Source organism: Cololabis saira, chromosome 4 (assembly GCF_033807715.1).
Source record: "Cololabis saira isolate AMF1-May2022 chromosome 4, fColSai1.1, whole genome shotgun sequence".
In the NCBI taxonomy this organism is placed as follows: domain Eukaryota; kingdom Metazoa; phylum Chordata; class Actinopteri; order Beloniformes; family Belonidae; genus Cololabis; species Cololabis saira.
In genome coordinates this window covers 49,740,373-49,760,685 of record NC_084590.1, presented here as the reverse complement: position 1 = coordinate 49,760,685, position 20,313 = coordinate 49,740,373, and the positions used below count along the sequence as shown (strand labels likewise).

General features: G+C 42.2%; 2 protein-coding genes across 2 annotated transcripts in view; one reads left to right on the top strand and one right to left on the bottom strand.

Moving 5' to 3' along the window:
* LOC133442600 (NACHT, LRR and PYD domains-containing protein 14-like) overlaps positions 1-1,980 on the top strand; it is a gene marked incomplete at its 3' end in the record, with an annotated part of 198,147 nt that extends 196,167 nt beyond the window's left edge. Inside the window, exon 11 of the mRNA XM_061720608.1 lies at positions 1,815-1,980. Within this exon, the coding sequence (XP_061576592.1) occupies positions 1,815-1,980 (166 nt within the window). The remainder of the gene's footprint in view (positions 1-1,814) is intronic.
* A 2,546-nt stretch (positions 1,981-4,526) lies between these two features.
* Positions 4,527-19,925, bottom strand: LOC133442151 (zinc finger protein ZFP2-like). Its single transcript, XM_061720107.1, has 2 exons — positions 19,825-19,925; positions 4,527-5,833 (listed from the first exon to the last, which is right to left on the bottom strand). Exons 1-2 carry the CDS (start codon positions 19,882-19,884, stop codon positions 4,793-4,795), a joined length of 1,101 nt encoding a protein of 366 aa, XP_061576091.1. The 5' UTR covers positions 19,885-19,925; the 3' UTR covers positions 4,527-4,792.
* Positions 19,926-20,313: the final 388 nt, after the last annotated feature.

The following is a 20,313-nucleotide window of genomic DNA, read 5'->3' as shown; positions in this document are numbered from 1 at the left end:
CATACTACCACCTGAACACAGCACCTTGAACAAGAGAGATAATCCAACCTAAGACATACTACCACCTGAACACAGCACCTTGAACAAGAGAGATAATCCAACCTAAGACATACTACCACCTGAACAAAGCACCTTGAACAGCTCAGCATCTTACCAGACCAGCCTTTCATAGCAGAAGCTCTCAGAAGTGATAGGTATCATGGAAGAGTTTTTTTTAAGATAATTCTTTAAGGGAGGTCACACTTGGGGAGTAACTGACTGTCAGACACACCACGTAAAGAAATACACATTTGCTCAAAAAGAATTGGAGGAGTGCCACACCATGTGGCACGAGTGACGAACAGCAAAGCGTTAAAGTCATAAAACGGACTTGAATATAATTGATATAATTTGTATAATTGATCACATACTGGCCGAATAGATACAGCGCGCTGAGTAGGTACTAGTGTAAAAGCGCCATATTTCTCTACATACCTGCTTCTTTAATCGAAGGCCCTGTGGCTTAGTGGTCAAAGCACCTGTCTCGTAAACAGGAGATCCTGGGTTCAAATCCTCAAACTCACGAACACAAAAGTAAGGATGGAACTATAATAATTATTATTAAAAGTAAGGATGGAACTCATGTTAAGTTTCAAACCAAACTCTTCTACATGTTTGAATCAAGTCTTCTCTTCTGAAACTGTCTTGATTATCTGCCATCCGAATGTGTCCAACTGCTGCTTTCCAGTCTATCTTCCCTTCATAAGGAACAGAGTTCTTCTTCACTGCTTGAGTCCACTAACACTTTGTTTCTTCTTAAAGTTCCTCTTCTGATTTATGACATAAAAACTAAACATCTGAATCTGTCAGACAGGAACAACTGAAGAACCAGAGATGTGTCTGAACCTGGAATAAACCAAACAAGAGTTAACTGGGAAATTAGAAAAATACACTTGATCCGACATTTAAATACTGTAGGTAATACTAGAAATGTGATGTTTATCATTTGTATTCTATTCAGAAAAATGTCAATTATATCTTGATCTTAAGGTGTTTTAAGAAACCAACTGAATATAAAGTTCCCAGATTGATCCAGGATTACATATTGTATTCCAGATTTCATCTCCAGCTGTTTTTCTCTGCTGCTTTTTCAAATGTTTTCCACGGTTGGATTAGTTTCATGGTTGATCACCTTGATGTAGTTTTTCTGGGACAGTTGGGAGGTTTGTTGCATGAAAGTAGAAAGAAGATTGATTGATCAGAGTGACAGCTGACTGATCAGACAGAGCAGCAGGATGAAGAAGTCCTGCTTGTTATTCTGGTCCAGACCAGGTTAGCTGCACACCAGAAATCTCCATGGTAACGAGTCCAGCCCTGCTTCTGTGCAAACACTAAGATTCTAACGTTTGTATTGACTGAGATATTCAAACACAACATGTTACAATAACAAGTTGTTTATCTGCTTGTTTAACACTTGAAACTATTTTTTACTACATGAAATATTAGACATCAGTTCTTCGTGCTTTTGTGTCTCTGACATTCAAACAAATCCTTCCTTTTCTGTTCATACTAATGAATCAGTTGACATTTGTCCCAGAATTCCTCCTGACATGTTTGTTTGTGTGGAAACTTGAATCATTTGGCTGCATAACATGCGTTTGTATGGATGGATCCACTGGTGGAGCTGCAGAGCTGCAGAGCTGAAGTCACTACGTCTTTATTGGAGCAGCAGCATGATGTCATGAATATTGATGGAGATATGTTTCACTGGTTCTGTTGGACTGTTTTAACCTGCATCCTGGTGGTTCACCTCACATCTTTTATTCTTTATTCAGATTGGTGGAATGCAGGTTGTCAAAGATTAGCTGTTCTTCTCTGGTCTCAGCTTTGAAGTCCAACCCCTCCCATCTGAATTTTCTGGACCTGAGTAACAAGAACCTGCAGGATTCAGGAGGGAAGCAGCTTTCTGATCTGGTGGAGAGTCCAGACTACCAGCTGCAGACTCTCAGGTCAGTGGAGGTTGGACTCGGTTCTGCTGCTTCCAGCAGTTTTCTACTAAAACCAGTTGGTATCAAAACAAAGATCAGTGTTTCCAGTGAAGCTGCAGCTTCTCAGCAGCTGCTTTCCTCATGAAGCTGTGAGAGGAGGATGATGATGACAGGCTGCAGGATTGGACAGAAACACAGAGACAGCAGTCGGCCAATCAGAGGGTCCAGATGTTTGTTGTAGACCAGTGTTGTGCTGGTGTTCACGTGTCCAGAAATAAAGGAGTATTCCAGCTGACGACCTTCCAGGATGTTCAGACACACAGCTGCTCTACTGCAGCTCTGAACTCTGAAGTCCTGGATGTGCGGATGGAGGGAACTCTGCTAACACTCCTTTATCTGCTCTCTTCTTTCTTCTTTTCTCTACAGCTGATGGAGGGATCTCTGCAAACACTCCTTGATATGCTCTCTTCTTTCTTCTTCCTCTACAGCTGATGGAGGGATCTCTGTTAACACTCTTTTATCTGCTCTCTTCTTTATTCTTCCTCTATAGCTGATGGAGGGATCTCTGCAAACACTCCTTTATCTGCTCTCTTCTTTCTTCTTCCCTCTGATGGAGGGATCTCTGCAAACACTCCTTTATCTGCTCTCTTCTTTCTTCTTCCCTCTACAGCTGATGGAAGGATCTCTGCAAACACTCCTTGATCTGCTCTCTTCTTTCTTCTTCCTCTACAGCTGGTGGAGGGATCTCTGCAAACACTCCTTTATCTGCTCTCTTCTTTCTTCTTCCTCTACAGCTGATGGAGGGATCGCTGCCTACACACCTTTATCTGCTCCCTTCTTTCTTCTTCCTCTACAGCTGATAGAGGGATCTCTGCAAACACTCCTTTATCTGCTCTGTTCTTTCTTCTTCTCTCTACAACTGAAGGACCAAAACTTTCTACGTTCAAATCACTTTTTTAACATCTGACGGGGTTTTTTTTGCTATTGATGAATTTGACTAAATATCCATACAGACTGTTAACACTGTTATGATCTTTTTAATAAATATGATATAAAAATGATATATTCCTGTACGATTAAGTTTTTTGACAAATCGTCCTCAAACCTGTTAGGCTTGACAAGTACAATCCAAAAAATTAATTGTGCCAAGTTTGGTGTTAATGGAGACTTCAGGTAAAAGGGTACTGAAATTTATTAAATGTACAGAAATGGCCAAAAACAGTGGATTTAACATCAAAATATCAAGAAATGTTAAAAGTTTAGCAAAGCATTCAAGGAATCGATCCTGAAAGTTCAGCTCTCAAGGACAAATGGTTGATTACATATATAATACATACAGGAGTTAGCCAGTTGGAGGAACAACTTCCTAGCTCACATCAGGAATACACAGTGACTGCTGGGTATTTCCTTCTTGGAGACTCTACTTATCCTTTGCAGGACTGGCTCTTGAAACCATTCCATGACCCTGGACGACTGACAGCAGAACAGTCTTTAAGCACAAAGTCAACCGAGCACCAGTGGTCGTGTCACGGCTCAAAAGACAGAAAACCCAAATGCACAACATCAAACGGAGTATCAGAGTCCCAGGCCAACACACGGCCAAAGTTCCGGGGGCCGGGCCGACCGCCGAGACAGCTCCGGAGGCCGCCCTCGGGGCGCAGCAGGTGGGTCAGAAGGTCTGGGGGCGTAGCAGGCGGGTCAGGAGGTCTGGGGGCGTAGCAGGCCACCGCTAGAGCCGGAACAGGGGTCGATGCGTCCAGGACCACCGCTAGAGCCGGAACAGGGGGTGATGCGTCCAGGACCACCGCTGGAGCCGGAACAGGGGGCGATGCGTCCAGGACTACCGCCGGAACAGGAACAGGGGGCGATGCGTCCAGGACCACCGCTGGAGCAGGAACTGGGGGCGATGCGTCCAGGACCACCGCTGGAGCAGGAACAGGGGGCGATGCGTCCAGGACCACCGCTGGAGCCGGAACAGGGGGCGATGCGTCCAGGACCACTGCTGGAGCCGGAACAGGGGGCGATGCATCCAGGACCACCGCTGGAGCCGGAACAGGGGGCGATGCGTCCAGGACCACCGCCGGAGCAGGAACAGGGGGCGATGCGTCCAGGACCAGCGCCGGAGCCGGAACAGGGGTCGGTGCGACCGGGACCACCGCCAGAACAGGAACAGGAACAGGCTGGGACTGCCACCACCGTCTTTTCTCCTGAAGCTGGAGACTCCTGGGCCCATTTCGAGCCAGGTGTGTTCCCCAGAAAGGGGGAAGAGACTTGGGTGGGTCTGGGACCACCTCGGGAACAGCAACAGGCTGGGGCTGGCGGAATGTCCCTGTCCCCTTCAACATACGGTGGTAGGACGCCACTTGGTCACCGTAAAAGAGCTCCCACAAATCCACGTTCTTTCCTGGTGGGTCCATGCTGGCTAGGTTCATACTTTTGGCCAGATTGTACTGTCACGGCTCAAAAGACAGAGAACCCAAATGAACAACATCAAACGGAGTATCAGAGTCCAAGAGGCTTTAATCAGCTCAGAGGTAGGCAGGAGTCAAAAACCGGGAAGACAGGCAGATCAGGCAGACAAATCCAAAGGGGCAAGCAAAAATCCAAAAACCGGGAATCAGGCAAAGTCACAGGCAGGCAGGCAGAAACAGACAGAATCAGGAATGCTGGAAAAATAGGCATGAACGCTAGCTTCCCAGGACGTGTCCAGGGGGCATCATATGTTAGTCTTTCAAGTTTTAGGTATGACGTTGTCTGATTATTTTGCTTTTTTTTGCTGTGCTGAGGTGTTTTTTGCAATTCCACACTTCACACTGATCAAATCTTTAGAGTTTATCACTCGTGTGAGTACGTTGGTGCTTCTTTAGCTGACTTGATGTGGTAAAAGCAGCCTCACACTGTTCACATCTGAACGGTCTATCTCCAGTGTGAATACGTTGGTGAATAATTAGACTACCTTGTTGGGTAAAAGCTGCTCCACACTGATCACACCTAAATGGTTTATCTCCAGTGTGAATACGTTGGTGACTCCTTAAACTATCTCGTCTGGTAAAAGCTGCTCCACACTGATCACAACTGAATGGTTTATCTCCAGTGTGAATACGTTGGTGAGTCTTTAGATGACCTTGTTGGGTAAAAGCTGCTCCACACTGATCACATCTGAATGGTTTATCTCCAGTGTGAATACGTTGGTGAGTCTTTAGACAATCTTGTCTGGTAAAAGCTGCTCCACACTGATCACAACTGAATGGTTTATCTCCAGTGTGAATACGTTGGTGAGTCTTTAGATGACCTTGTTGGGTAAAAGCTGCTCCACACTGATCACATCTGAATGGTTTATCTCCAGTGTGAATACGTTGGTGAGTCTTTAGACAATCTTGTCTGGTAAAAGCTGCTCCACACTGATCACATCTGAACGGTTTATCTCCAGTGTGAATACGTTGGTGAATCTTTAGCTTTCCTGACTCAGTAAAAGCTGCTCCACACTGATCACACCTAAACGGTTTTTCTCCAGTGTGAACACGTTGGTGAGTCCTTAGACTACGTCGATGGGTAAAAGCTGCTCCACACTGATCACACCTAAACGGTTTTTCTCCAGTGTGAATACGTTGGTGAGTCCATAGACTACCTTGTTGGGTAAAAGCTGCTCCACACTGATCACACCTAAACGGTTTTTCTCCAGTGTGAATACGTTGGTGTATCTTTAGATGATATTTTCTGGTAAAAGCTGCTCCACACTGATCACAACTGAACGGTTTATCTCCAGTGTGAATCATCTTATGTTTTCTCAGACGTGATGAAGTGGTGAAGACTTTCTTGCAGTGATCACAACGAAAACTTGTGGGTCTCTCTTTGCCTTTATGTTTCTGTAAGGACAGAGAAGAAGAATTATATCATCTTGTTGGCTGACTCTCAAAAGCTTTTCAGTTTCTATAAAGTGCTGTCTGTCTACAGTGCTGTTATTGACAACCAGAAACCTTCAGATGAAACATCTCAGTATGTCAAATCAAAAGTGTAAATGGTTAAAGCTACTAACACGAAAACCATCAAAATAGTTCATTAATAGGGATGGGTATTGATAAGATCTTCCAACCATTTTTCATTCAAGCAATGTTGAGAGCATGCATGCTGAGCTGTCTTGGATGATGGTGGAGGATCGACTAGCATGCAGCATTATTATTTTCTTGAAAAATATCTGTATACTACGCAAACCTGGCTTCTTGTTTATGCAACTTCTACCAACAAATAATAGACAACTCAGTATCAGCTATGATACCAGACTGGCCCTAGCTAATCACTTTTCTCTGCCTATGCCCAGAACCAATGCTTTGAAAAAAACAGTAATGTAAAGAGCAGTCGCACACTGGAACCATCTCCCCCATGTATAGCTGCAATAAACAAGATGTCAGGTTTTAAAAGGAGACTGAAGCAGCTGTGGTTCAGAAGGAAGTCATGATTGGTCCTAGGTATATATTGTGATTATTGTGCAAATTATAAGTATATTATAAATGTAATAGTAATTAAAGCTGCAAGCAGCGATGAACGGGCCCTCGCACTCATGGCCACCGCCCCCCCATAAGCATATCAGAAATTACACCACCTACGACTCTCCATGTCAAACCATTCAAAAGTTATGGCAGAGAAAAGTTTTCAAGGGGGCGTTGTTGAGCCATTTTGCCACGCCCATTAATGCAAACCATTAAATACCAATTTTATCACCAGGCCTGCCTTGCATGCAAAATTTGGTGACTTTTGGAGAACTATCAAATATGGACCAATCAGATGAAGGATGGGTGCGCTTTTTGGCATCTAGCGTCGCCACAGTAACACTTTTGAAAGAGAAAAGTAATGTGCCTAGTCGCAGGATGGAGACGCACATTTTGATGTATAACACACCTGGGTGCACGTTACGGTTCGGGCCGTATTAACTGTCGAAGGAATGGCATAAATTGCGCCAAAATTACGCGATTAATTCAAAATGTTCAAAATGGCCGACTTCCTGTTCAGTTTCGGCCATGGCGCCAAGAGACTTTTCTTTAAGTTGCGACATGATACGGGTGTGTATCGATTTTCGTGCATGTACGTCAAACCGTATTGTGGGGCTTGAGGCACAAAGTTTTCTAGGGGGCGCTGTTGGGCCGTTAGGCCACGCCCATTAATGCAAACCATTAAATATCACATTTTTCACCAGGCCTGGCTTGCCTGCAGAATTTGGTGACTTTTTGGGCACGTTTAGGGGGGGAAAAAATGCCCTCCTTTCGTCAGAAGAAGAAAGAAAAAAGAAAGAAAGAAAAAATTCCTACAGATACAATAGGGCCTTCGCACTGTAAGTGTTTGGGCCCTAAATATATTCTAAATCACTGTAGGCTATGAGTGTATATATAGTATAGTAGTATGAGTATATTACAATGTATGAGTATATTATGATATGTAGTATATTTATACTACTATAAATAGAGGTATGGGTATATTATAAATTATAAAGTTGTTGCAAAATATTTTGCTCAAAAGTTGATACAGATCTGGTGATAGTAGCAAATATTGTTACTTAAGATGTGGATGGTGGGTTACTTAATCTTTTATTTTTACAAATTCTGCTTAACGATCCAGTTTTTATCAATTCCCCTTTCAATTCTCATTTGGGAAAAAAGAGATAACAAAAAGTTGATTAGCATCACCAATATAAAATAAATATTCTCCTGTTGAAATGAACAAATACAACATGCATCATTCTCTGGCAATTCCAGGATTCCAAAATGATTCTAACAGAAAAAAAATAAAATAAAAAAAAAAAAAAATAAAATTGTCCTTTTTAAAAAAATATATATGAACTGAGCAGTCAAAAATAAAGCCCGTGAGCCAGTGACAAATACAACCAAGGCAGAGTCCTCTTCCTGCACGGTGCAGTGTTGCTGTAGCAGGATGGGTAAAATCTCACCATAGGTCGCACTTTTGTCACTGGAGACTGCCAGTGTAAAGGTGTAATGCTTTTGCATGAGCAGCACAAACTCCTCTGCTCTTCTTAAGTCTTCATTTTATCAAGAGCGGCATGTGTTTGGGTGGCTTGAGGGGTAACATACACAACTTAAATTCTTACTATTGGGCTTTTCAATTCAATTCAATTTTATTTGTATAACGTCTAATACAACAAAAGTTGTCTCCAGGATCTTTCCAGAGACCCAGAACATGAACATAAACCCCCGAGCAATTATTACATAAACAATGGCAGGTAAAAACTCCACTAGTGGGAGAAAAACCTTAAGCCAAACAGTGGCAAGGAAAACTCCCCTTTAGGAGGAAGAAACCTGGACCTGGACCTGGATCATAAGGGGGGACCCTCCTGCCGAGGGCCAGACTGGGGGTCGGGGACGGCAACAGCACAGCAGGCAGGTGGAAGCAGCAGCGGGATGACCGGGGGTGGGGACAGCAGGCAGGTGGAAGCAGCAGCGGGTTGACCGGGGTGGTGAAGGAAGAAAAAATAAGTTTTGTGTCCTGAAATGTCCTTCATTCTCTTTTTTTTTTTTTTTTTTTTTTTCCTACATTGTCTGCACACATATTATTGATTGATACCATGACGGTAGAAACCAAAAGTGTATATATGTGCATTATTACTATATGTAATATATACATTTATATACGCACACATATGCATACACATACATAAATATACACATACAAAACCAGTGTTTTTTTTTTTTTTTTTTTTTTTGGGGGGGGGGGGGGGGGGGGGGGGTGACGACATCCACTGCCAATCCAGGAAGCAGGAACACACGGAGACACACGTCAAGCACTGGAAATCTGCAACAAAAAAACCACAAACAAAGCACGAAACCGGCACGGAGCCAACCAAAACACGAACAGCAATCGACCTAAATCTTAAGATCTGATCGCAGTCTGAGCTAAGCTATCGCTACCGCTACCTAAACCCAAAAACTAGAGAGCCAGCATGCAGGTGAACAAGCCAGTGTGTATGTCTAAGTGTGTGTGTGTGTATGTATATGATCATGCATGTGTGTGTGTGTGTGTGTGTGTGTGTGTATGCATGTGACTAAATGACTATATGTGTGTGTGTGTGTGTGTGTGTGTGTGTGTGTGTGTGTGTGTGTGTGTGTGTGTGTGTGTGTGTGTGTGTGTGTGTGTGTGTGTGTGTGTGTGTGTGTGTGTGTAATAAACCAAACAAAGCTCCTGTGTCCTTCATTCTCAAAACAGTCATATCAGCTACGCACCTGCTGTTAAGTATTATTGTAAACTGTGAGAGAAGCGCTTGTTTCTCCCGTGTGAACCGAGACTTAGCGTGAGAACTGGCAGGCAGGGGTTGAAGGGGCAACCCCCTCCGCGAGAAAGGTATAAAGACGCAAGAGCCGGTGAGAGTCTGCTGTGGGTCGGAGTGCACAACGCCCAGCGCCCAGTAGGGCTGGGCGATTATACGATCTCGATTTGTGATCGCGATCAAATTAAGTTCGATCACGGTGATCAGCTGTGGGTCTACTTTCTCGATCACGTGCAAAACATGCTGCAGCAAAGTGCACGACAACCAATCACAACCCGCTTTCCTGGCACCGCGCTGTCTGCATTAATTGATCATGCGCATGACATGCCGCGGCAGTCGGTAAGGATCCAGACGGGAGACGTACGTAGCTCTGTGTTTTACGTTTATTCATCATTCCATGCATAATTCTGGTCCGTTCCTTAAAGCAGGGCTTTCCACAAGCGCCGGCCATATAGCCGACTACTCGATTAGGTCCAGCCGGCTACTTTAATCACGTTTATTTTTTTAGCCTATAAATATTATTTTTAGATTTTAATAAAATTAAATGTTTTTCTCATAGACTGACAATAATGTCAAACTGAACCGCACTCATTAAAGTAGTGATTCGCTCTGCTTGTACACAAATTACTGATCACCGGGAGAAACTCCGCGGCCCCGACATGGTGTGTGTGTGTGTGCATGTGTATGTGTGTTGTGCGCGCTCAGCGGAGTGAATGTGTCGGAACAACAAGCAGAGCTCAGCAGATGATTCTTTTGTCACCATAAAAACGGTACGTCCTTATTACTCAGGCTATCCACTACAGAATGTAATCAGTTTAATCCGTTCGTATTAAAAAGAAAGTCTAACCGCGTTGCGACGCGCGCCGTACTTTAAAAGCTCACCGCGTACCCTACGCCGTAGGCTCTGCGTCGGTGTAACGTGGGACCATAAATCAGCCTTAGTCCCTTTAGGCTAATACTGTGAGAAATAACCTCTCATAATAGCGGTACTACAGTTAATAAATGTAATAAATGTTCCTACTGCTGTTTCTGCTGGCTACTGAGTCCCCTAAGTGGTGAGTGAGTTTTAACTCCTTAATTACCAACCAGCGTCAGAGTCACGCACAGTACACAAACTGTGATGTTAAGAGCCAACTTTTGGTCAATTTAAGCAACAGCATCGCCAGCTGCTTGACAGTGGCTCAACTCATATTAGTTTACTGGTTTTGTTGTTAAAAATGTCATTGCAATTTTATCTATGCAATTCTGAAAAAAAAATGGCAAAATAAATGAAAAACTGAACAACCGCATGTTTTGGTTGGTTTACATTTTAAATGATCATGAACATTTTTTTTGTCTGCTAAAACTACTTGAAACTTTTTTAAACTGCTTAAAACTACCTGTTTGTTGTGCCATTTTCTATATGGCTCTTGTTAAAACATGCTATTTGCTTTATTTGTTAATAGAAAAAAAAACTAATCTCTGGTTTCTTTCTATTTTATTCCAGAAGGGAGGGGGGATCTTCTGATTTTAAAAATCGTGATTAAAAATCGAGATCGTTCAATATGGGAAAAAAAATCGTGATCACCTTTTTTGCCATATCGCCCAGCCCTAGCGCCCAGGGCTTTTGATGGCTGCCTCTTTGCTTGGACTGTCCGGCTCTCCCAGTCGTTCTGTGTTAAGGTAAGAGTCAAGGCCTAGCCCCTATGTGATTGTATGTTGCTCTGTCATTTGCGGGGGATAATTTAACACAGAGTTATCCTAGCAAAGGGCAGGTGTGTGTGAGTCTTCTTGGTATGCACTGCTTGCTAATAAATGTTTTCATATATCTGATAGCAAAAGCGAGTGCGTGTCTGATTCATTTTTGCACGGACGACCCCTCTAGAACCTAATTGAGATTTCTCCTAAAACATTTGGCGTTGTCGGCAGGATGGAAGGAAATTGATCAGGATAGAAGGAAACTGGTTTATGTTTCATTGAGTGGCTGTGGTGCAAAAATGTTTTTGTAAAGATAAGACTATTGAAGAAAACTGATCAGGATTAGAAGACTGATTGATGTTTTATTGAGAGTTTGCGGAGCAAAGATGTTTAAGCATAAAGATAAGTGTGAATTTGTTTTCCTGCGGGATGGAGGGGGACGCCCTGAGTTCCGGGGAGCGAAGAGGCGTATGTGGCTGTGTGCGCCGCTGTGCAGACACCAGCATGTTTTGAGAATTGAGCAGGAGCTGCAGGCACAGGCAGAGATTAAGCTGTGTGCAGCGCTGTGCAAACATCAACATGCTGGTAGTGAGTGTAACATGGAAGCTCGTGAGCAAGCCTTTGTAACCCGTAATGATTATGACGATCAGTGCGATCTTGAGAAGTGGGCTGATCGATATCGAGCCCTGATGTTGATAAAAGATTTAGACAGTCTGACTGACTGGGGAGCGGTAACACGCCCACAGAGGGGCGTATCCCCACCAAGGCAGCAGCCTCAACAGGTCCGGAGGGAAAGAGGACGGGGGCCCTCTGGAAAGGTTGTTTGGGGCGCTCTAATTAAAGCTGGAGTCCCCTCTGTTGACATTGATCGCAGAGAAGTGATTAAAGTCTCCTGTGTGAGCACTGGATTAGGATGTAGAGTTTCAACCCAGAAACCAAAGTTCCTTTTATTTTTTTGTTCTGAGGGTGAAAAAAAATCCAAAACGAGAAAGTACGGGCCACATCCCGATTTGCCAGAGGGATGTTACTAGGAATTTGGCCGAGCCTCACTGATTAGAACTCAAAAATGGTGAGCTGATGACATACGCCCCCATGTCACATTGGAATAAATCTGTACAAAAAGTGGCGGCTCTGGTAGACACAGGAACCTTGTTTTTGATTAATTGTGGTGGTGGTTATTACATTTGAACAGATTTAATTACTCTGATCATCGTCCAGTATTTTGGACGGGTGTGCCGTAGTTTCGTGGGAGATGCCAAGAAAAAAACGCCTTTTTTTTTTTCTCCACGAAGGAAAAGTTGATCAAGCGGGCACTCCTAAGTACCCCCTTACTGAGTTAGATTTAACAGGAACATTCAACAGTAGTTTGCAGGTCTGAATTTAATGTAGATTTCTAATAAATTAGTGTCCAAAGGGAAGGAAATCTGCACACGAGTTCGTCTGTATAAGATTGTGACGTAATCCATTAAGAGATGTTGGAATAGAGTATTGTGTCAGGAGTGACCAATGGTGTTGTAGCTGTAATTTTGCTAATGCCGAACGGTTAGTGAGTTAAAGGGGACCTATTATGAAAAACACGTTTTTTCTTGTTTTAACATATATTAAGTGGTCTACCCTCACCCTGCCAGCACAGGGGAGACAAAATACTGTGCATGTAGTATACTGCCAGTATAATAAACGGAATGTTGAATTGTCTGATATGTCTAGTGAAGTGTTGGTAAACGTTTCTAATGCTATCAGTACTACTGGATGTGGTTTACAAACTGTGCATGCTAGATTGCAGCGGGAACAGTTCATTAGAGTGATTACATCACCCAATGCTAACGATTAAAGAGACTGTTTAACATTAGTAATACTCTCTGGACCCGCGTGTATCCTGAAAAAAAACTGTCTGTAACCATGCCACCTGTGTGTGTATGTGCCAATCTGTAAGTTTTATGTTTTGCCAAGAATAGCCAATAATGTGTACTGGTTTTTGAAGACTCAAGGCGATTGGTACTAATGACACTTATTATTTGAAAGCTTGTGATATGACAGATAAGGAGGTTGCCTGTATGACTAAGAATAGATATATCATGATCCATGTGTTGCTGGAGACACGGCACCATGTGAAAGGTTGCCGCAGACTATATTCTCCGGATGTTTGAAGGACGTGTACACCTGGCACTGGAACAACCAGACCTTTAGACTTACAAATTTCACGTCAGAATACCGTCTGACGGGGGTCCAATGGAAGGCACTGAGTTTGCCCTGGACTATCTCCCTGGACAGGTTCAGGTGGCCACTGAATCAGTCTACAGAGCTAAAACAGATTATTAAGTCCCTTGGGTCTAACGTGTCCAGACTCCTCGTGTCGACCCTCATCACCGGTGGAGAGGTGGTACATGCCGCTAAGATGATAGAGCAGAACAGCGCACATCATTGGTGGGATATCTCTTCAGGAATGTCTGCAACAGCTAGGACACATGTGGCGCCTCCACTGTTAATATTGGTTGTTGTATTCTGTGTGCTTACCATGTGTAATAAATTTTGCATGCCACTATATTAAAAATGCATGTAGATGGTACAGGTATAGTGGACGTACGGGAGAAGAGGAGGATATCACCTTTGATGATTACCATGGTAATGGATGTTTGTTTTTTGAATTGAGGACATTTCCAGGCCTAGAGGTGGAATGAGAGGCGGCATATGTTTGATGTCCTGGAATGCCCTTAATTCAACTTTTCATATTAATTATGCTCATGTATCATGCTTGTTTCATGTATTATGCCTGTTTTTGAATTAGGAAATTTTCAGGCCAAAAGGTGGAATGAAGGAAGAAAAAATAAGTTTTGTGTCCTGAAGTGTCCTTCATTCTCAAAACAGTCATATCAGCTAGGCACCTGTTGTTTATTGTAAACTGTGAGAGAGGCGCTTGGTTCACACGGGAAGCTAAGTACCGTGGGCTGTTGGTGGTGGTCACGTCGTAGCCACGATCGTATACACTGGTCTTAAATGTAGTAGTAGTAATAATAATAATAATAATAATAATAATAATAATAATAATAATAATAATAATAATAATAATAAAAACAACATATTCATATTTATTTTCATTTATTGAAATAGTAAAAACATAAAATAAAAACAAAACAATAAAATATAGACAACTGAGGAGTCAAGTTCAACATTATTAAACAAAAATCCAGAATGCTACCAGTGGTACCCACCAACTAGGGATGCACCGAAATGAAAATTGGAGGCCGAAACTGAAGCGGAATAAAATTTAAAGACTTGGCTGAATACTGAGTACCGAATAGCCTACGGAATGCGGTTGTTCACAGTTTTTCATTTACAGTATTTTGCCATTTTTTTCACAATTGCATCGATAAAATTGCAATTACATTATTAACAACAAAAACAGTAAACTAATATGAGTTGAGCCACTGTCAAGCAGTTGGCGATGCTGTTGCTTAAATTGACCGAAAGGTGGCGCTCTAACATCACAGTTTGTGTACTGTGCGTGACTCTGACGCTGGTTGGTAATTAAGGAGTTAAAACTCACTCGCCACTTAGGGGACTCAGTAGCCAGCAGAAACAGCAGTAGGAGCATTTATTACATTTATTAACTGTAGTACCGCTATTATGAGAGGTTATTTCTCACAGTATTAGCCTAAAGGGACTTAAGGCTGATTTATGGTCCCGCGTTACACCAACGCAGAGCCTACGGCGTAAGGTATGCGGCAGTACGCACCGTACGGCGCGTGTCGCCGCGTAACCTACGCCGTAGGCTCTGCGTCGATTTAACGCAGAACCATAATTCAGGCGTCACTCACTGCCGCAACGTGTTGCCTCCAGTCATTTCAATGAGAAGCACACCGCAAAACACTGCATTGCATATTGCGCCGCACAGAGCCTCCCAAATGGAAATGATTATTGATTTCTGAATGAATGGGTAGATACGCCGCTTATTTTTGGCATATTATTTTTTTCTTTTCTGGCCTGGCGGGGGCTCTCATTGGCCTGGCGCCCTGCCAAGCCCGTACAATTGTAGGAAACACTGTATTATCATTATTATTACAACTCACTCGCCATTGCATCTTCTTTTATTCATTAGTGTAACTAATGAAGTGCATGAAAATACACTCTCACGTGTCGCAGGTGGTGCTAATTGAACGCTTCAAGAGAAGACTGGATTCCCGGTAGAATGTTTTGGGCTAAACGATGCAACGCGGTTAGGTTTTCTTTTGGCGTTTCTCTTTTTATTACGAACTGATTAAACTGATTAAATTTTGCAGTGGATAGCCTGAGTAAGTAAGGACGTACTGTTTTTATGGTGACAAAAGAATCATCTGGTGAGCTCTGCTTGTTGATCCGAGTTCCGACACATTCACTGCGCTGAGCACGCACATACACACGGACGCACGCACACACATGTCGGGGCCGCGGAGTTTCTCTATGAAGTCGGCGGTGATCAGAGTAATTTGTGGTACAAGCCGAGCGAATCACAACTTTAATGAGTGCGGTTCAGTTTGACATTATTGTCAGTCTATGAGAAAAAACATTTAATTTTATTAAAATCGAAAAATAATATTTATAGGCTATAAAAATAAGCGTCATTAAAGTAGCCGCCTGGACCTAATCAAGTAGTCGGCTATATGGCCGGCAGCCGGCGCTTGTGGAAAGCCCTGGGTTTTTGATGGCTGCCTCTGTCTGGACTGTCCGGCTCTCCCAGTCCTTCTGTGTTAAGGTAAGAGTTTAGGCCAAGCCCCTTGTGATTGTATGTTGCTCTGTCATTTGCGGGGGATAACTTGACACAGAGTTATCCTAGCAAAGGGCAGTTGTGTGTGAGTTGTAGGCGAGATTTGGCATGTGTGCACAAAAGAAAATTGTAAGACCTACTGTCATTAAGGATGTTTCTGATAGCCTTTCTTTTGTGAAATAAAAAGATATTGAAAAAAAAAAAAAAAAAAAAAAACTTGGGCACAGACTTGGACGTATACAAGGTGACTTCACTGGACATGAAGCAGCAAATCCTCCAGTGATTTTACCTGCTGACTCTCAGGCCTTGACCAAAGTGGTAACACGGTTAAACAATCGCATTATTAAGATCTTCCGTAGGGGAGCAGAGCAGACTACACCCGTATTGTGGCATGCAAACAAAGGGATCAAGAACCTGCTGAAGAATACGTAGTTCGTTTAGAAGCAGTTTTCAGGCATAATTCTGGCATTCCTTATGACCCTGCAGACAATGGAGCTTACCAGCAACAATTGAAAAAAGCGTTCCTGGAGGGACCACTGACCACAGTGCAACACTTTTGGCCCTTTTGCACTAGTATCACCTCAGCTCGGTTCTACCCGTTTTGCGCTTTCGCACTAGGGCTGAGACGGGTAAAGCCGCTCCAAGCCGATACCTTTTTCTGTAACCATTTCAGTGAGGTTCTATCAGGGCTGAGCAGGGACTATTTCTGAAGTCACCACCCTCCTCGCCACCGATTGGTCGGGGGGCGGGGCCGTCACCACCCTCCACGCCTCTGATTGGTCGGGGGGCGGGGCCGTCAAACATTTGAATCAGGAAGCGGGAGTCAGCGCGAGGCGACTCGCGGCGATTTTATTATAAAGCGCAAAACGTCTGTTTGGTGATCCAACTCTGAGGTGCAGATGTTCATAAACCTGGTGGCTGTCGAGAAAAAATTTAAAAAGCGATGTAGACGGGCTGTTTTACTCTCAGCCGCTCGCGGCTCCAGCTGATTTCTCATCAGCGCCGACATGAACAAAGCGGTTGCGCAATCGAGTACGTCACAGCAGCTTCACCCCAACCTGCCCACTTCTCCCCTGGCTGTGGAAACACACACGTGTGGAGCCGAGCTGAGCCGCGCAGAGCCGAGTCAGGCCAAGTAAGTCCTAGTGCAAAAGTGGCACTTCGTTAAGTAACGAAGTACTGGGTTCATCAGACCACGGGCTCTGTAGCACACGCTGTGGAATTTGGCGTGCGTATGCTGCAGAAGAAGACACAGAATATGTTGAATACTCTGGTGATCATTGGAGTGATTGGCAATCTACGGGGAAGAGATCATTTCCACCGTAGACGAGGGGGGAGGAATGCAGGAGGAAATTGGGAAAACAGACGAAAATCTGATCACAATTGCTGGCATTGCGGGAAACCTGGGCATGTTTCCAGGGATTGCAAGACTAATCCTGCAAATAAAAGAAAACAGCCACAGCAAGATAAACGCCCAAATAATCCCAACTAAAAAAAAAAAAAAAAAAATGTTTTTTTTTTTTTTAAGATGGCTGCATAAAAAAAAGGACTAGGCCTATGTTCTAGGTTGTTGTAGTCCTGTCATGGTCAACTATCATGTTGTCATGTTTGTTATATTTTGTTAATGATTGTGGATTACATTTGGAGAAACATCTACCTTTCTCATCACCTGACACATATTGCACATAAATATTGTTAAAATTGTTATTGTTAAAATTATTTAAAGACAAGAGAGATGTTTATTGTTTTTATGTTCAATGTCAGCTGTTACAGCAAAAAGCAGCCAGAGGAATAATTTGTTGCCTCAGAACTACAGGATCTGTTACAAGTCCCCTTTCTGAAAGGGTGTTCAGCTCAGGGAGGAACAAATATTGTTAAATTGTTATTATTGTTTAAATTATTCAAAGACAAGAGAGATGTTTATTGTTTTTATGTTCAATGTCAGCTGTTACAAAGTTGATGCCAGTCTTTTATCAGGCACCATCATATTTTTTGTAACGTTTACCTTTTATATCAGCAGCTTCTTAATAGCTTTAAAAGGCAATGGGAGGTTCATCCCAGCCAGAGGAATAATTTGTTGCCTCAGAACTACAGGATCTGTTACAAGTCCCCTTTCTGAAAGGGTGTTCAACTCAGGGAGGAACAAATATTGTTCAAAATTGTTATTATTGTTTAAATTATTCAAAGGTTTGTGTAAAGAAGACAAGAGATGTTTATTGTTATTATATTTTTGTTCAGCTGTTGCAAAGTTAAAGTAATAAGTGCAATAAATTTTATATTGGAAAAAAATCGTGAGAGAATCGTGATCTCAATTCTAAGCAAAAAAATCGTGATTCTCATTTTGTCCAGAATCGTGCAGCCCTAAAGTAGATGTGAAAACAGCAAGTGGACACGTGGCTAAACATCAGTTGACAAATCCAGTTTTCGCGTGCCACAAGGACACCGGAAGAACAGCTTCCTGTCCTGTTCTGGTCGACCCTTCATGCCCAGTAAATTTGTTAGGCAGAGATTTAATGTGCCTGCTCGATATTTCCATCATTGTAACCAAGAGCGGAATGAGAGCAGAGATAACCCCAGCTGATTCTCAGGATGTCTTTGTCGCACAGGGAATGGGGATTCAGGACAATTCAGGACAAACAGAGCCATGTCAAGCTTCGTGCCCTCATCCATCAGACTCATAAACCGCTGATCTTACCTATTCATTTTTGTACCAGCTTTTATACATATTTTTTCTTTAAATCATTGTATTTATCACGCACTTAACGGGGGACTTATATTTTTTGTCTCTCTTTCTCTCATGTTTTATCTATGCTATGGTTTTACAGCATTTAAGTCCAGCAGTATTTGTGATTGCCCAATGTATGTTGCTTTATATTGATTGTTTGGTTTGTTTCTGTACTGTCCTGTTGCATATATTATCTGTACACGCACTGATGCTGATGCTTCAGTGCAACAACATTTATCCTTCTAAAGAATTACTTAGATTACGCTTTAATATCGGTGACAATATGTGCACATTTTGTGAAAATGAAATTGAAACTACGGACCATATTTTCTTCTCTTGTGATGCAATACAAACATTCTGGAATAATCTTCACAAATGTATTAAAGGGAAAATTGCATCGTTCCCATCCTCTATTTCTAAAGATAATGTAACTCTTGGTATGATCTTGAAAAACAAAAATGATGAACTCTGTTGCAATGTAATGTGTTTTTATCCACAAGAATATGATACTAAAATCATCCCCTAAATGTTGTGTATTTATGAACGAATTTAAAATGTATTTGAAATCTCTAAAACTTATAACAACAATTAAGGCAGGAAATGTATATGATCTCTTAAAGAATTTTCCCTACTGAATTGGATAAAATCAGTCTGTATTCCCCCTTATAAAAGCTGCTTTTTTTCCTTACTAGTTTAATTACTTTAGTAATTTAATTACTTATTTATATAAGTTCCTTTTATTTCATTATGTCTGTTTATTATTTATTTTATTCAGTCTGTTGCAGTTTATGTTAAAGCGTTTTAAAATATGTCACATTAGGGTCAGTTTTATGTTCCCTTGTTACTCTTTCTGGATTTCTAATGCTGTTATATATATATATATATATATATATATATATATATATATATATATATATATATATATATATATATATTACTATAATGCTGTTTTATTCGTCATTATTCACTCAGCTGTTGTTCTTCTCTATTAATGACGTCATTATATGTACTACATTAGTTTAATTGTTGTTTATTATTACTGTTGTAATTGCACATGTACATTATTACTACCTGCCTTGGGAACACATGAATGTGTTTTCACTAATTGTGACGTCGGACTTTTCTATAAAGTTTCTAAAAAAAAAAAGTGTGGAGTTGTTGTTGTTGCCATGACAACCGCATTCGGTTATTCTAACGGTCGGGGAATAAACGTGGTGATGAGACCAGCTACACATATACATTTATATATATGAAGACAGACAACACAGTATGTGTTTCAACGTCACAATAAAACACTAACTGGTCCGTGTTTCCGCCACGTTCACACATTCAGACGGAAACACGTTTCAAAGTCTCCGAGGAAGATCACGTGTTTGTGTTTTCTGCGGTTCCGTTCAAAGTTACGGACCTGCAGAACCTGCAGAACCTGGACCTGAACACTGACCTGCAGACCAGAGGAAGATCCCGCTCTGGTCCTGATGCTGGACTCCTGGTCCCGGTCCATCTCCGAGTCCTAGTCCTGGTTCTGATCCTGCAGATCTTCAATCGTCTGCAAAACCTCCACTGTGAGGACGGAACCGGAACCACGTGACCTCTTTATTTAAAAAAAGCTTTATTATCCAAACTTGCTGAACAAACAGCAACCAGGTTTTAGGACCCAGAGCGGCTTCATGTGGCGGGCGGTGATTCGGGGAAATGTCGCCATCTGCTGGACGAATACATGAACTGCAACAGTCGGACGGAGGAGGAAGGAGGAAAACTCATTCTAGAATTCTTTAGAAAACCACAATGTGGTTTATACCTTAATATGGTCCTGAAAAACTTGAAAAAATCTGAAAAAACCTGAAAAAACTTGAAAGAAAACTTGAAAAAACTTGTAAAAAATGGAAAAGATCTGAAAAAAACCTGAAAAAACTTGAAAAAACTTGAAGAA

Excerpts from the sequence above, each read along its gene's own strand:
- LOC133442151 (XM_061720107.1), bottom strand. The coding sequence starts at position 19,884 with ATGGACCGGGACCAGGAGTCCAGCATCAGGACCAGAGCGGGATCTTCC. Across the intron at positions 5,834-19,824 it reads GATCTTCCTCTGGTCTGCAG|AAACATAAAGGCAAAGAGAG; the intron begins GTCAGTGTTCAG and ends CTGTCCTTACAG.